This window comes from Coturnix japonica, chromosome 1 (genome assembly GCF_001577835.2).
Source record: "Coturnix japonica isolate 7356 chromosome 1, Coturnix japonica 2.1, whole genome shotgun sequence".
Classification (NCBI taxonomy): domain Eukaryota; kingdom Metazoa; phylum Chordata; class Aves; order Galliformes; family Phasianidae; genus Coturnix; species Coturnix japonica.
This window is the reverse complement of record NC_029516.1, coordinates 110,768,655-110,786,495: the sequence shown is the minus strand read 5'-3', so window position 1 is coordinate 110,786,495 and position 17,841 is coordinate 110,768,655. Positions and strand designations below refer to the sequence as shown.

Sequence of the window (17,841 nt, the reverse complement as noted above, 5' to 3'; positions counted from 1 at the left end):
GTGCGCTAGTAGAGGGTAGCTACAGGTCTGTTTAAAATAAGCATACCACGAGTATTTGTCTATTATCTACAAATATTTATTTTTAACACTTGGATGTAACTACAGGAAGCCCTTGGCACTGATAGAAAATATTGATTCACTGTTAGGTTACAAAAATTTATACATAGCAAAATTTAATGCTCTTTACATAAAAATATTAGACTACTTAAACAAAACTTCAAAAACTCCCAGTAATAGCTACACTGAATTAGAAAAGAATTAGGCTTTAAGACACTGCCTCCATTATTACCCTTATGCAAACACTGGGCTAGAACATCACCTGCATTGCCGTAGAAATGTCTCCTTCATGCAACAGGTAAGAACATACACTAGGCTATTTGTCATATTTGCTCTACACCGACCAACTCTGCCCCCCTTTCAAACTGTCAAATCAGACTGCAATGTTTAACAGAAAAGAAATCATATTTGCAGTTAACAACCCCCCTCGTCCCCCCCCCCCCCCCCAAATGCCTCTTTTAATTCCAGCTTCAGGAAATGTTGTGCTTCCTTTGACTTACACTCAGCAAGCAGTCAAAACTATCAAACCACACGTCAGCATAACATGGGTATGACTCAGATACTCGTTTTTTCTTCCCCACCCCCCCACCTCCCCCCGCAAACAAATGATGTATTTAACTTTTCTCCCCAACATTTATATATATATTTATATATATATATATCATATAGAACAAACACCAAGTATACCATCACTAATACTCAAGATATCACTGAAAGCTTCTGAAATAAAACATTGATTAGAAGGCAGACTTCTATGGGAAATAATGACTTTAAGATGGCACCAGCTCATGTCGTCATTTTCTGACCACCATGTTTTCTCAATGTGCTAATGAATTTGTAAAAAGGAAAACACGTAAGCACTGACTATAAATTTGCTAAGCACCAAGAGAGAGAAAGGTGGACATCCTGTGTTCTGTTTTTATGGCTGTCATTGTTACTGTTGGTGTCGAACTCTGCAAGCTTTCTCATCATCTGCTCACTTGGAATAGTCACATCGGCATCATTTTAATAAGGTAACACTTTTCACTTGCAATGTAGGATAATGGTCTCCTGCCGCTATATAAATGCTAAGACATTTATAGAAAATAAATATTAAGGCAAAGCTGACATTTATTTTCAAAGAAGGGGATCATTATCCAGATCCAAGCATCTACATTCCAGTAAATAGGTAATAAAAAGAAAGATGAAGACTCGGGACAGCTGCGCAACACTCGGGTAAGCACAGGGGAGCGACTGCTGCATCGTAAAAAAGTGTGGCACAAAAGTAGATGGCTGTTCCTGTGGCCCATGTAAAGCGTGATCAGGGAGTGCCCTATTATAACTTACTTAGGAAATACTGCAACAGCTGTGCTTTCAAATGAGCGCGAGCTGCTGTCAGAAATGTCATTCAGCCACAGCTTCATATACATGGTACATAAACCAAGGTCCTAAATCACGCATCTTTCTTACATGTGCCTGTGTCTAAGAGCTGCACAAATCCCTACTGCTTGCTGGTTTGGAGCAACCGCCACAGTTTTGTGCAGGACTTCATGCTGTATGTCAAATAATAGTAAATAGCAAAAGTCTCAAAGAAGAATAATTTGGTCACTCATTGTGTGACACTCACTGTGTCAAAGTGTTGCCTTTTAAAATGCCTGGAATAAAACCTCCATTCTCTGTGTGAAAGGATGGAAGATTACCCATGGGAAGGTTTCCCTACGAACGTGTTCCAGGAGCTCGAACGTGAAGCTTTTACACTTCTCTATAATTTTGTTTGGTAGACACAGATCTGTACTGCAGAGCAGCTATTTGTTGATTTGTCAGAGCTACAGAATTCTTCTGCTGAATTACTGTGGCAACCATTTATGTGTAAGAATTCAGTTGCTCTTTTGACCGAGACTGGATATCCTGAAGCTCCTGCTCTTCTTTTGCTTTGATATCTTGGTAGGCCTGCATTTTGCTTGCATCCTTTAAGTAGGCCCAGTTAGAAGACAGTATCATGAGGAAGTGGATCTGGAAGAGAAGGGTGAGCATGATGGCTAGTGAGCATGTCAAGAGGCAAAGCAAGCTGCTAGTTAGATTAATAGACGCACCTTACGATAACGACCAAATAAAAGTTACTCTACGTTAATAAGCATTCTGTTATTAAAACAAGCACAGAGGCTATTTTCAAAGGTCTCTACAATTCTGCATGCTAATATTGAGGGTGGTTATTCACAACTGAGAGGAAGTTAGTGTCACGGTAATTAAATGAGCTACAGAGTTGTAGGGATCAATTAAAATGCAGAATGGGGGGGAAGTGAGAAAAATAAACGTTTGTTTGTATGTGGCAATTTACGTCATCTGCAAACAGGAGGTGCTCAGAAAAACTGCTTCCTAAGGCGGTGGTGCTTAGGTATGTTCAAGCCCAGATCCTGGTAATTCTTTATCCCCAACAAGCAGATGTGAACTCCACCCTCCCCCTGGAAAAAGTCTGAAGCTGTAAACAGTTTTATTCAGGTGAACAAGGCTACAGTAACACATGGAAAAGTTAAACAACAAAACGCCGCTCCAAAACTAAGCAAAAGCATGCAAGCTCTGGGTTAAGAAGTCTTGATCGTGTACCGCTACAAATACATCTTAAAACTCCCACAGTCTGACTTCAGGTGAAAACTCTTACATGTAGCAACTGGGTTGTTTTTTTTGTAATCGTGGGGATTTTTTCTACTTTGTGAACTCATCTCTTCCCAGTTTCTCTTCCCCACACTTCGTGCAACAACAAAAAATCTACATCTGAAAAACACTGATTCTCTTCTCCTTTATTCCCCCCAACAGTGTGAAAAATGCCTCTACGCTCTATGCATGGTTTTGCTTCCTGTGCAGTCATACTTACATTTTTGAGATCTGGCTACCGAGAAATCAGTTACTAAAGCGCAAGCCACACAAACAACAAAGGATTTGTATGTTATTTCTTACTAGCTTGGGGCCCAAAACCAGAGTGTGATTGTTTGACGCCGAGTTGATACAGGATGTATCGCCTTCCAGAGGGAGCCATTTGGCAATTGTTTGGAAATGAAGGAAAAGAAAATTATCAACTTAATCATCCACGCACCAGAAATACAGCTAACTAATTCATAGCACTGGAGCTTCTCATTGCTGCCAAAAGAGACTGGCATTGCTTTATTACTCTTTTTGTTCTGTATCGTGTATATTTAGCACGCTCGAGGTTTTTGAAGTTGTCGTTCATGGTGAAGAGTAAATGAGTAATTCTGTTCCAGAAAATCTGTTTTAGAGATGAGTATTGGAAAGCAAAATGGAGCCATCAAATGAAAACATCCCATCTTCAGAAGAACAATTCATGAACAGTCCTACAGTAACTGAATCCTCTCAACATGACGGAATAGCCAGATCTCATCCACATCATTGTTCATATACAAGAAGTCATTTTATTAATCTGATAAGCTAAATGAGGCTTATTGAAGCTATTTACAATTACTGTAACAAAATTCAGAAAGCTAGACTTTTAGCCTAGGGTGTCAGTGGTATTTTTTCAAGCTACGCAATGCAGCTCTTTACTGGGCTTATACAATTTAGAATTTAGTGCAGCAATCTTCCCGACTCTTAAACTTCAAAACAGCATAGTTATATGTAGTAGCCATCATGTAGATCAGCTGGTGGAAGAGAACAAAATACAGGAGAGTAAGACACAGCAAGGTGACGGCTCAAGCCCACTTGGGCAACTGTCGATACTTTTACAACAGATGCTATTTGGAGCTTCATCCGGGGTGAAGATGCAAGATAAATTGCTCGCCTTTTATCCCCTGAGTAGAATCTACAAACAGGCCTAAGGCTGTTTTGCCAAAGAACAGGGACTCTTACACCTGGACTTGGCACTGCAAGGTTGGACAGGTCAAATCGCTTGGGGCAGACATAAGAATAGCATACAAGCTACTGACTCCATAATCTACAAGAACGAAAAGAAATGGTGGACATAAAAGCACCAATACTGGATAGAAGTGGGATTTTAAAAGGACACGTGAAGAAGTTTTCTTTCTAAGCATAGGGTAGGTGGGTTAAGATGACTTCCTAAAGCAGAAGTAACTGGTAATGACCGAAGCGTAGCAGCAAATAACCAGATGGTTACAGCTCGTCCTCCTTTCTGTGCAGTATCACTATTTTAAAGATGCACAAAATTTGGCCTTAAAGCATCTTAAGCCTGAATGGAACACATTTTACAGTAAAAAAGGTAAAAATTTCTACCCACCAATGCTATGACAGTGGCACCAGCTCCAGCACAAGCCACAATGAAGAGGTGATAAGACATGTAGAACTAGGGAGAAAAAGATGTTAAAGCACTTTAATTAAAGTAACTGTGGATGGTATAAAACACATTTCAGCTATTGTAAAGAATAAAAAATATGCTGTCTCCATAGCAAAGGGTTCAAAGCTTTAAAAAAACAGAGTATTTAGAAAACACTCTTTGGATGCACAGATACAGCATACTTTCAATATTCTGTTTAAATCAATCTCTTTACTAGTATTGGTTTCCTGAAGAAGCCGCCATCAGGTTAGCTACTACCCCATGCTCCACTTAGCAACCTGGAGGCAGAAGGTGCCCACAGGGCGTCTGCTTACCTCATTCGTGTTGCAGATGTTCTCCAGGATCGGACCGCAGGCTTTGCCGGGTACAGCGTTCCATGGGATAATACCTGAAATAGTACAGGAAAAGAAATCATTAATCTTAGGAATCGGCACAAGCTTTCTGTTCCCTTCTCATCTTATCCTCCCACTTTCCAGTTGCATTCCCATTTTGGGCATCCACACATTGACCAGCACAGCTTTGAATTGGCAGGAGAAATAAACTTGTTCATACTGCGCTCTCTCTTTGTACCAAGGCTTCCTGCCAAGCTGTGTTCTCAGATGTGGCTTTCCCATATGGCAGCCAAATGGTTGGCTTATGCACTTTCAGGTCCAGTATGAGACTGGAGCTGCCTGCTCCCTGACTGGGGGCTGAAGGGAATAATCTGCATCTTAGAGAGACCTGGCACCATTCATGATATCCACCCCTTACAAGGTTAAGTTCTACTCCATCAAATAGGTAAAAAAGTAATAAGCAAGAGCTGCTACAAGAAGGTCTGGTCTGCCATAGCCTCACATACTCTTTATTACTTCTCTTACACGACTGAAAATCAGAAAAGTCAACAGGAACTTAGAAGTTTGAAATAACCTGAACTATCTCAGGACAGTGTGGCGTCTGAAAAGAAAGACTTCACGGGATTCACTTTAAAGCTACTTTCTTCCCTGCAACTGCAATATACAGTTGAAGACCTTCAGCTATGGCTGCCTCCAGAGCGGAAGGAGCAAGGAATCACAAGCAGCCAATTCTGTGAGTAATCAGAAATCAGTATAAATTTAGTACTATCTGAGGCAGACTGCTCATTGCTGGTTTACGCTTCTCAGGGAATCATGGAATCATTAGGGTTGGAAGAGGACACCAAGGTCATCTAGTCCAACCAGCAACCCATCACACCATGCCCGCTGACCACATCCATCAGTGCCACATCCACATGTTCCCTGAACACCTACAGGGGTGGCTGACTCCACCACCTCCCTGGGCAGCCTGTGCCATTGCATCACTGCTCTTTATGAGAAGAAATGTCTCCTAATATCCAATCTGAACCTCCTCTGGCACAACTTGAGGCCATTCCCTCTTGTCCTGTCTGAAAGTAACTGAAAGTAATTGTTAAAGCACAATTTTTGTTAAGAAAAAATATATACAAATAGGTTCAAGAAAACAGAATCTGGTTCTCTCTCAGCTCTGCATCTAAGCAGTTTGCTTTGAGGTCGATCTATTTTTACACCTAATATTATAGTATTGGAAACTGCCACAGAATCATTTTAGATAAATGACTTGCCAGTTCAGTTGAACTGATTGCATCTGGAAAGAGATCAATGTAATCTGAATTAATTAGAAAAGCAATAGCACATTCAGGGATACAAGATGCTTTTGCTTTTGGTTCCTTTGATGAAGCTGAAACAAAACTAGGGAAGACAGACCAAGGAGAGAGGATAAAACATTTAATCAGGATCTGAATAAGTACCGTATTGCCTGATATCCACACAGATCTGGTCTCCCGGAACCGTCATGTTTATCTGAAGAGATTTGATGACTTCGCAAGTTGACCATATGTTATAAAACATAAAGACAGGCACAGCAGAGAAGCCAAAGACCCCGAGCCAGGCCACTCCAAGCACGTAGGTGAGGAAAACAAACTGGGCAGAAAAAAAAACAAGCACTTCACATTTGCTCTTTGAAAAGAATACTTGATTTTTCCTTAAAAATGCTTCGATACAGTCTTCAAACACACTTTCAGAAATTGAGTAATAAGGTATTTAACTTCCATTAAGATACTCTCTTATTTCCACCTGTGTGAACAACCTTAGCTTCAAAATAATTTGCTGCTCTCAGCACTACTGAGGAAGTAATTCAGGCATTTCTTTTCTCATCAGGCTCCTAGAACAAACAGCGTGGCCTCCTGAGTGAGCAGCCCATTCATTTCTCAAGAGGCTCCACGAGGCAGGGATGCTGGTTGTAGGCTAGAACCAATAAGAATGCCAACAGGAGTCAGTATAAAGATTGGTTTTTGTTAGCTGTAATATACCAGCACTTCCATGCAACTTGCAAATCACAACAGTAGAGTGAATCAATGTTTACAGAGCTTTCCTCTGCTCCCTGATTTACTGGAATCAATTCTGAATGTAACAAATGAGAATACCTGTTTTGGAAAGCACACTATATTCATTACAAATCAGAAAGCTGGAGTTGATCTAATACACATTGCCAAGAAGAAAATTACTTACTTCACCTCAGAGAAGATGATGGATTTTCCCACTGAAATTTGCTGGTTTGTGTTCTCTTTTTCCAAAAAAAAAAAAAAGAAATTACCTGCATTTTCTTTGGTGAGATTACCAGGTATGGCACTCACTGCTTTGGTAATCTCCAGCTTCCTCCTCCCACTGGACCTCCTCTCTCTTCCCTCTTCTTCCATGTTAAGTTTAATGGTGAGGTACTACTCAGAACTCTGGCATCAGCTCCGAGCTTGCCCCTCCTTGAGAGAGTGGAATCAACTTGCAAAGCAGGGAAACTTTTTTACACCTTGCATACACCTTCTTGCTGTGTACTGCGAAGGCTTCACTTTGCAGTAGAACAGACGCTGTACTCCTATATGAAACCTGTATGCCAGTGCAGCAAGGATGGGAAAAGCTCTAATGCAGAGGAATTCTCTCAGCCTGGCCCCAAACTGAACAAATATCCTGCAGTGGAGGAAGTCTGCATCCTCAGAGGTGTGTCCAGCCACACCAAACAAGGCTGGAGATCCTATAGCAGTGGTTCAGCATTTGGTTGGGCTTTATAAGGAAAGAAGGTGACATGTGGGCAGCTGGAAGGACCTGAAAAACTAAGACAAACACCCCAAAAAACAAACAGCTCACCTCGAATTTACATACCGCTGAACCAAAATAACCCGCCTTGTGCCATGCACCAGATCTCTCACTGGCTTTCAGTATCAACCAAGTGGATCAGTTTAAAGGATTTCTTTAACTATGCTGTGAGCAAAATGTGGGCTTGCACTTGTGTATTTGAAATGTCCATGAGAAGGAGAACACAAAGCCTTCAACTCCTGCAATAGCTAGGAAAAAGCACAATCGACCTCGTGTGTAATAGAGATAAACTGTTGGAAACAGTTACTGTGTGCTACCACAGCCAGGAGAAACAGCTCAGTCAAGTCAGAAGTCTGTCTCCTGTAATAATCCTATGCGACTCGGAGGGGACTGCCCCCAGCTCAGTGATGTTGCTGAGGAAAACATAGAAGTTCTTGATCAAATTGGCAGAAAAACCACTGGATGCCCAAAAGCTGCTGTGTGCACCCAGCTGCAGCCACCAGACTGCGAAAATATTATTCCTGCTTGCAAACCTTGTGATTTTCTGCGTGTCACACTGGTATTTGTGTACGCAGCTGACAATCATGTGCTTACACAACTATCCGACTGCAGAAGCAATTATCCACAGTAATGGAATGCGCACATGTCTACGTTTCCACTGTATTTTGCATCTGTGGAAAACGCTGTTTTAGACATAATTTTGCTCCACGGCGAAGATACTTTCCAAGAAAAAGGAGGGGAGAATAGCTGCTTAACTGGGAAATGATCAGAAGCCTTATTTTCATTAGCTCTTGAAAAACTCAATAAGCACCCAACAGCATAGTGGAAAATTGTTAACCTTCATGAAAATAAACACGCATCTTCTTGGTATTTAGCCTGCCGAAAGCACATATTTTTTAAAGTACAGGATATAGGCTGTATATTAAAATGCAACAATCGCATCAAAAACCTCTGCTCTTCTCACCCACACTTTCCCATGGGCAATCTGTCACACTGCTTATCTTCCTCCAGAACTACGAGCCTTGAATTCAGATTTGCAGCAATAGCTTTGAAATCCCGTCTCAGAAACAGTTACGTTGCTGTTCTCGCAGAGTGCGCCCTGGGGGGCAACGTGGGTGAGAATCTGAAGTTTTATTTTTAGTTAAACTTTGTTTAAAATGTTGTGCTAATACAGAAGAATGCTGAAGAGAAGAATGGTTTGTGACTTGAAGGCTCTAAGTGTTCCAGCTTTGCAAAAAAAGGACTGATTATTATGCCTCTATCCCTTTTGCCATCTGCAAAAGCGAGATGGAAATATTTGATTCAAGTGCCGTGACGTTGTGAAGCTTCATTCATTGCTGTTTGTTTGAAGGATCCAGACATCCTCATGTAGAACAGACCGAGGAAGTCAGAGGCACTGCAGTCTGCTACTTAAATAGCTCTGCAAACCACAGCCCTTTTACAGTCTGCCCTTACCACTGTTAGTGCATGCCATGTTCAAAAGTGCAACTTTAATTCTGTCTCATATTGAGGGCTCCAAAATCAGAAGCCTCCATGAGTTATGAACAGTGAGTTCAGCTTCAGCAGGGGGGAGACCTTGGAAGCACCCCGAAAGTCAACATAAAGAGTTTGGATTTGACTGAACATCCTCAAAATTCAAAGAAGGATCAGCAGCAGGGATTGGCTCTGCCCACCCATAAGGAGTTAAAGGCAGCAGCACGACGCTGTGGTTCAAAAACACAGGAGTCAAGCCAAGCCCAATGGGTTTTAGCAAGCAATGGCAAATGTTCCCACTTCCAGCACTACTCACCATTCCACTGATGCAGCGGCCACAGGCTGTTGTTTTGAACTCTCCATGCAGCTCCTTCACAGCACTTGTTGTATAGAAGCCTTCTGCCAAGAGGATTATTCCATACAAGAAGAAAAACGATGCAATGCCATAAATTACATACTGCATTAGCTGTATTCTACAATGGAAAAGGAAATAAGACATAATTAGATCTCAGTCCTATTTAAACAAAGCAAGTCCTCCCTAATTGTAACAGGTATGAGACAATTCCTTCTTTAGAGACACAGTTCAGAGCTCTTTGATGCATTTTAAGCAAGTGGGCTGCAGGAGGCTGCTACACCAATTGCCCCACTGCCACAGGCACACCCTGCTGATGTTCATAAGTCCCATGTCTGCTCGAGTATCTCCTGTTTGTGCTGTGGTTCCTGCCCTGAGTGCTGTTAGTCATAATCACACACAGAATCACACAGAATGACCTGGGTTGGAAGGGACCTCAAGGCTCATGTAGTTCCAACCCCCCTGCCTGGCAGGGCCACCAAACATACACATTTACTAGATCAGGTTGCCCAGGGCCCCATCCAACCTGGTTTTGAACACCTCCAAGGACGGGGCATCCACAACCTCCCTGGGCAGCCTGTTCTCATAAGCTGGAGGTCTCCATTTCATGCCTCCACCATGGTGCTGTGCTTTCCTGTGATCGATGCCGGACTTGGGGAATGTCTGACAGCTCCAGCATGGGGAGAGTGCACTGAGGCAGAAAAGGATGGGGCTGCTCTGCTGGCTGATCTACTAGGCCCTGTGCTGGTTCCCTGGGCTCGGGAGAAAGAAGCAGTCCCTGAAGTTCACCACTTCCACCTGTAAAATCCAGTTAATGCATGTTTGCAGACGTCTGTACACTCAGTGACACTTGTCTGCAGTGAGTGCTCTTGAGGAAAGCTCTCCACAGCCCATGAAGGTACTTCCAAGCAAGCAGACCACTTCAGCACCTTAAGTCACACTTAAGCTCCCCTAAATGCAGGTAAATGTTAAAAAGTGAAATAAACATTCAGACAACCCTTCCATTCGAGGTACTCTAGAAATGTGCAAAGGAAGGCTACAAGGCACATGCTATAAGCACTTTCTTTGGATCTTATTGGACGAGACTCTTCATTGCCTACAAATCTACTGCCAGCAGCGACACTCTGAAGTGTTTTTATTCTGGCCGGAACAGTTAACAGAAAGAATCATCTATAATATCAGCAATCTCATCACAGATTCAGCACGTGAGCTGACTGTTTTGAAGGACCAGAACGGCAGATCTTCTATAAAACATTTCTTCTGGTCTCCAGAAATCATACTTTATCACAGAATAACTGAATCATAGAATGCTTTGGGTTGGATGAAACCTTCAAGATCACCCAGTTCCAACCCCCTGCTATAGGCAGGGACACCGCTGACTAGACCAGATTGCTCAGAGCACCATCCAGCCTGGCCTTGAACACCTCCACAGCCTCACTGGCCAACCTGTTCCAGTGTCTCACCACCCATCCAGTAAAGAGTTATCATTAGCACTAACTTCTCCACAACCTATATTCCTTATATATATATATATATATATATGTTTGTTGAGATGGCAATTTTTAATGAAGCTATTCATAGAACAGAAAGATTAACTTTATAGACCCATACTGCCTTTAATTTTTTTTTAAGGGTATATGTATGTGTGTCTTTCCTCAGATTGTTCTTCAGTTCTTACTACTCTCCCTAAACTGGCTGCCAGCACAGATACGTGTCTCTGAGGAACACCTGCATGATTTAGCTTCATTTGAAGAAAACTGATTACCACAATTTACATAGTTAAGCATTATCCAGACAGAACGCATGCCTCTTGCATCAAAACAGGATATTGATCATTTAAAATTACACGTGGGAAGTGAAGTGGCATTTATGTTTATTTTCCAAAATAACTGGATAAATCCATCGCACCTGTGCTGCAAAGCATAAAGAAATTATCTCATTTGAGGGACAACAACAGAATTCATTTCACTGCCACTAACAGTCTAAAAGACTATGCACCTCACTAAAAACAAGCAATATGAAACCTGGCTAAAAATCAGTTCCACAAATGGTGGCCTACTAGTATATTTTTCATTGAATTTACACCTCCTGGCCTTAAGTTCTTTGCCCTTTTCTGTCACCTCATCTCCCCAGCCTTTCTTATTTGCCTTCAACAGAGCCGGAGCTCTTTGGTATAAGAGTCGCACAACCCCCCAGCTGCTGAGGCCGCCTTAACAAGAAATCTTGTCAACAACTCTCCAAAACGCAAAGCTGGTGCCTGTTGTGGCTACTTTTGCAATTTCATTTGCAAATTCTAAGAACAGCTGCTCATTGTTTTGCTCTAAATTTTTATGCTAATGGCAGCGTCTCTTCGCTTCACACAACAGAGGACCCAGTGTCTAGCAGCGGGGGGGGGTGGGGGGTGCATGCGGTCACAGGGGATCCTGAATTTGGGCACTGGGAGGCAGAGAAGCCCCAAAACATTGCCTGCAGTGCTCTTAGAGGATGGGAAGAGGTGAGCTGTGGCAGTCTCAGGCTCAGTACCTGCAGATTGACAGGTCTATGTCTACCAAGAGCTAAAAGAGAGGCTATGACCAAAAAGAAGCCCCTCCTCCAGAACTGGAGAATTAAGTGCACTGGACTGGTCTCTAATACAGAAGTCTTCAATCGGTGTCCTAAAACTGGGTCTTAAGGGGAAGATGAGCAAAATCTGTGCAAAATCTTCTCAGCAAAGGGGATACATAATGCCCAGCTGGTGCTGGGAAGCACGGCATGCATCCAAACCACCAATCCATATACTCAGGTCCTTGGTGTTAAAAGGAAACATATATTTGCTTCAGCGGGGCTGGATGCTGACCACTGGCTCTAAAACAGGCTTCCCTGAGAAGCCTCAGGAACATGAAAGCCCCTAACATTTCACTGATGGTTATTTCCAAAAGTTACAGTGGCAAAGACAAACATTTAAGCTACTGGTAAGTCTTTGCACTCTCCTTTTTTCTTGCGTTTCTGTCCAGTGCACAATATCCACCCAATCCACCTTCTTCTGAGGGGTGATAGACAGAACAGCACTTCTCTGCTACTCCCGTAATCCCTTCAGACTTTGTTATCAGTGAATACTTTTTCTTCAGGTTTTATTTAGAATCATAGAATGGTTTGGATTGGATAGGACCTTTAAGATCATCTAGTTCCAACCCCTCTGCTATAGGCAGGGACACATCCCTCTAGATCAGGTTGTTCACAGCCCATATTTACTTTCATCAGAGCCAAGATTGTTCCCCCATAGTAATGATCACCCCTGCAAATAAGAACCAACAGCCTCATGATTCCAATACATTTACTTGTGGAATCTAATTCAAGTGTAGGATCTTATCCTGCCTTGTACACAAAGCAGCTTCTCCACTCTGGGCACATCACCGCCTTCTGATGGCTGACAGAAGTCAGGTGTAACTCCAGAGCAGCAGGTATAATGCACTTATTTTAGAAGTCTTTGAAATGGATGTAATGAGTATAAATGGGTTAAAGCAGTATATACACCCTGCTTCTTTGTGTGTGAACACTGCAAAGCACCAAAACAAAACCCCCCGAAGATGTTGGACAAACAAGCATACTAATGCTTGGGGATGGAGACTGAGATGAGAATCCATCTCTACCTGCTCAGCATGAGGGTGTTGCGATGAGCAATGGGTCCTCCACAAACAGTGGCAATGGGAGGCATACTTACACTTCACTCAGCAAAGCATGGTCACTGGCAGTCGTGGAGAAGTGCTGCTCAAGGATGGACACGGTGCCTGTGAGCGCCACATGGCCGCAGCCACAGAACAAGGCGACCCCCGAGAAGCAGAGAATGGTTGCCACCAGCGAAGCATATGGCACTCCTCCTAGGCACTTAATGCAACATTCAAAGCAACCTAAGGAGGAGAGAGAAAGCAAAAGAAACGTTATGAGCAAAAAGCAAATTATGAGGGAAAAGAATATTCACTCTTTGCTTGGTAAAAGCCACGGGGAATAAAAGACCCAGACACTGTCACTGCACTAAGCAAAAATCTATAGCTGGTGCAAGAAAGCATCATCCTCTGAATGCTGACCTACAGATCTGTCATAGTGAGCTCAAAGCCCAGAAATTGGGCCGAGTACTCCCAATGTTACAGGATCAAGAGGAGATCAATGAGACAGCCAGTGAAATGGAAAAGAGCCGCTTGTCTGAAGTGGTCCACTGCGATCCAGCTGCTGACACAGAGCTCGCCACATTTCAGCACCGCTGGTATTAAGGACACGAGTACCAGGTGTGTTGGCGCTACTCAGAAAGCCAGAGAAGTACTCGAGCCTGCAAAGTCTTTTGGATAAATGAAGGGTGAGTGGAACCCATGGCGCTCTGCAAAGCCTAACTACTCTCCACTCTGCCATGGCTCCTGAGTATCTTTGTCTAAGTCCATACACAGATACAGATCTACCAACAGAAAACGGGTGACAAAGAGTAGCAATTTTTACTGAGCAGTGAGATGGAGCAGAATTACACAGACAATACGTTTCCAGCTTTATAGGATGCACTGGATTTACAGTGATCCCAGAGTACAGTCTGCAGTAGCATACTCATAGTTTTAATGAAATCTATTGCCTAAACAGTCTGAGTTAACAGCACGACCCCCCAGAACTGCTGCTGGCAAACACTGCAATAAGGTCGTAGCAGCCGAATTACCAGGCTCCTCCCAGCCGTGCTGTCTAAAAGTCCATCTGCTTGCAGAGCTGGGAAATGTAAATCGGAAACAAACACAGCTTTTAACTGCGTTATAATGGTAATGGCAATCCATACCAATTCATTACTTCAGGGTGATGGCATTAAGCTGTCTCCATTAACGTACATTTCATACAACTGCGCAAAGCACAAGCCATTAGGACGCCGCTCGATGCCGTGCCTGGCGTAGCACGCCAATCCTGCCGGATAGCACAACATAAAGAAATCATGTGCAGGTATGGGACTGCTGAACCTACATGTCCTCAGAGTCCTACCCCATGTTACAAGCATAAAACTCTCCATTTTTGAATGCCAGTAGCAAGCGTCTAAGTCAAGCTAGAGCAGCTACCACCAGAGAAACAACCTATGAAATGCCACTATGCTAACTATGGGTGAGGTGTAATTGCATGGGAGCAAACATTTGTAGCTAAGTCCACAGCTGGAAGCTGCACAGCAGGAGCTGCCTCCAGGACAGAAACACAGCAGTAGCCACAGACATGGCAGTGGGGCACTCAGGGACAAGGCACAGCAAGCAGACACAGTTCAGCACTATCACAGAAAAAACATCTCCCGTATTCATCTTATCAGAGAGGTCCAGGGTTGAGCTCAGACAGCAGACCTTGCAGAGCGATCCTCAGCTGCGATGCCTGGGGGATGTGCCTGATGGCAGTCCCCAAGCCATATGTCAGGCACAAGGGGAGTCCTACACATGAGGTCGGCTCACCTCCCTCTATGCTTGCCTCCACATCAGACCCAAATCTCCAAGTGTTAACCTGGAAACTGCTGCACCTGACTTGGGATCAGCACTAAAGGCTTGCTCAGGCCTATTGGCAAAGCAAGCCAGCAGGATGTGTCTGGCAATGCAGGGCTGCAGCCTGGCACAAAATGGCCTCCCAGGTCCCACTGTGAAGGAGCAGGCAACATAACACCTGCTCGCTGGTTGGTGGGCAGGTGAATCACATCACTGATCAACTCATGGAAGGATCTCATCAGAAATGGGAAATAAAAGCAGCTGGAAGCAAAGCCAAGAGATCCTTGAGCAAACTGATGTTGGCAAGCCCCCTCTCTTCCAGGTCACTAGCAGCAGCACATAGTGTCTTTGTGGCTGTCCTCTGTGTGTCCCACCCCAACAGCTCAAATACAAAGGCACACCACAATATTTAGATGATCTTCTTTGTATCAGGTCAGATCACAGCCCTGGGAAACCCTATTTAGTCTGTAGGGTGAGGCAGAGGAAGCTGCCCAGCTCTGGAACTGCAGCAACCACTCACACCAAGCCTCAACCAGGAGGCAGAGGGGCTTCAGCTCACAGAGGTATTGCATGCAGCCAACTTCTAAGTGAACAAAAGCAGCCCAAAGCAGCCCCTTTCCATGAAACAGAATCCATATGGTTTGGGCACCCAAATCAACACCAGAGCTTCTGCACATCCTCTTGTCAGAGACTAAATTGATTCCCCACCTGGACAACAGAGCTAGTTTTAAATATATTTATAGAGAGATAGATAGATCTCCCCTGAAACAAAGGAAGCTTTCCAAACCAGCTAAAATCAAATGTTCATCAAGCACTAAGATGGTCTTACCCATATGCCCAGACTAGCACTGAAGCAAGACAGGATTTCTTCCCCAAAAGAAAGCTTCCTAGGCAACCTGCTTTATGGTCACAGTCTGCAACCCAAAGCCAGCAAGTACCCATTACAGTATGACTGCAAACCCACCATGATGGCTGCCTATTTCACAACCACTTTTAGCAATTAGCTTGATAACACACTGATGACAAATGCGGGCTGAAGGCCCATAAAATAAACCTGACCAAACTAAGAAGTTTTAGTGGAAAACTGGAACTACATTTTTTTGTTGTTGTCGTTTTAATTCCCACGCGGCCAACACGCTGAAGTTTTAAGCTGCTCATCAACTTCTAACACAGCAGAGTAAAATGATTTAAATATGAAACTGTGCAGCACAAATACCCGTCGCTGCATCTCCCCTTTCAATGGCCATTTTGTGCGAGGCATCACTAGAACCTTTTGTGCAACTCAGCAGAATAAAAACATTTTTTGTCCCCAGGCTGGTGAGCAGCAGTTGCCATGGAGGCAGGTTAATAACAGCCCAATGATTTGCCCAGGGCTGCCTGTGATCTTGGCTACAGATTTAACACACTCTCAGAAGGAGGCCAGCTAAAACAAGGACTGAGATTATTCTCTAGGGAATGAATGCTATTAAACACACACACACGCACACACACACAAGTATTCTTGCTGAAGGACTAAAAGAAAGAGAAAGGAAAAAAAGACAGGAACCAACTATTCTTTTAATCTCCTGGAAACTATCGGTCACGGGAAATTGGTAAAGGATGAACCCAGATATGTACACAAACCAGCAATTGGTTGCTTAACGTATGAAGAATAATTATATAATCTACCCAGCAGAGTACGGGCAGTAACATATATGCAGGGGCTTAGCTATTCAATTTCCCGTGTCAAACAGCAATTGTGTGGCTAAACCTTCTTTGGTACTTTAAGTACGGCTTTAAGATTTAAACACAGAAAAGCAAGGTAATGCAGAATTAATAGAAAGAGGTCTTAAAAAAACAACCACCGCGACCCAGCAATTCTTAGACTCTGACTCATCCTACTAAGGTCAAGATGGACTGGAACGACAATGTCTGTGCTAACAGAGTGACAAAATGCAGTGCATTATGATTGGTGAGGTGTCATGGGTAGTCCCAGGGCTTTCTCTAGGATGTCCACACAGCAGCTCCAAAGGCCAGGCTGGAAAAGCTGAGACAGGCACATGTTCACAGAGCCATCAAAGCAAAGCAGAGCATGGGAAGCATGATATAAAGAGTGTCCACAACTACTACATTCAGCACAGGGGTCAGGAGGTAAGCATTGAGGAACTGCTTTCACGACAAGACAGTTGTAGGAAACCCGAGGGAAGGAAAAGCACCAGATAACATCTTAAATGCAGTCAGTGCTTGTAAATTAGGTTAATTATTACGCATCCACATGAGCCCTACGATGGCAGCACTACTCTCAATTCACATAAGAGGAGAACTCAACACTTTACATTCACCTCCTCTTTCCCCAGCACTGAAGGTTACCTGATGCCAAACATGCATAATTACCACCGGAGCCTTAAACTATCATGGATCTTTGTCAAGCAATTAACTCTAAGTCAATGAACACAAATGCCAGTTTTACTTTCTGACACCTACTTCATTTCTTAAAATCTCCATTCCAAACAGCTTGTGCATGGTAGGATGTACATTTCTGTACCTTACAGCACGATTGACAGCTATGGGGGAAGCAGCGAGGGATGTGGGAATATGCCAATACCTCTGAAGAAAAAAACAGCATTTGCCTCCTTCTTCTCTGTGTGAGAATAAGACAGTATCTAGCAGTGAGATAACTTCCAGTTCTCACAGCTGTCACCCACACTGAGTGCCAAGGGTCAGTAGCAGCAGTACAATAAGATATTTAGTCTTACAAGGGGGTAAGTTTAAAGCATGTGACAAATTTCCCCGCAAGCCTTCACAGGGGCACTCAAATCAAAAGACTTTGTGTTGAATCACTTGAAAGGCTCAGTTAAAGCTCTATTCTTACCTGTTACTGCTCTTAAATATTGCTGATTTGCACAATATAACACAGAAAGCTAAAACCTTTGTTATAAATGATGAGAAATGTTCACTCGCCACTGTTGCGGATCAAGAACATCAAACAGACTAAAGTGGTAAGCTCAAGTAGAACACATCCCGTGTTTTCCTCCCACAGACTTCTTAAACCTCTTAAACAGAGAATTTCAAGTTCAACCTCTCCTACTTTCCTCTTTTTGTTCTCCTCCAATCAGAAGA

The 17,841-nt window shown here is 43.3% G+C and overlaps 1 protein-coding gene across 8 annotated transcripts in view; it reads right to left on the bottom strand.

Annotated features, from left to right (window-relative positions):
- Positions 1 to 54: 54 nt before the first annotated feature.
- The window catches only part of GPM6B (glycoprotein M6B), a 99,937-nt gene continuing 82,150 nt past the window's right edge, over positions 55 to 17,841 (bottom strand). For 5 of the 8 annotated variants that reach the window (XM_015848376.2, XM_015848404.2, XM_015848358.2 and 2 more), the window contains 6 exons: positions 12,981 to 13,167; positions 9,245 to 9,401; positions 6,117 to 6,288; positions 4,651 to 4,724; positions 4,280 to 4,345; positions 1,685 to 2,049 (listed from right to left, as the gene is read on the bottom strand). In XM_015848376.2, coding sequence (XP_015703862.1) covers positions 1,900 to 2,049; positions 4,280 to 4,345; positions 4,651 to 4,724; positions 6,117 to 6,288; positions 9,245 to 9,401; positions 12,981 to 13,167 — 806 coding nt within the window. In that variant the 3' untranslated portion in view covers positions 1,685 to 1,899. Of the gene's footprint in view, positions 3,687 to 4,279; positions 4,346 to 4,650; positions 4,725 to 6,116; positions 6,289 to 9,244; positions 9,402 to 12,980; positions 13,168 to 17,841 lie in introns of all 8 variants that reach the window. The other 3 variants (XM_015848386.2, XM_032441232.1, XM_015848367.2) reach the window with 2 other exon arrangements.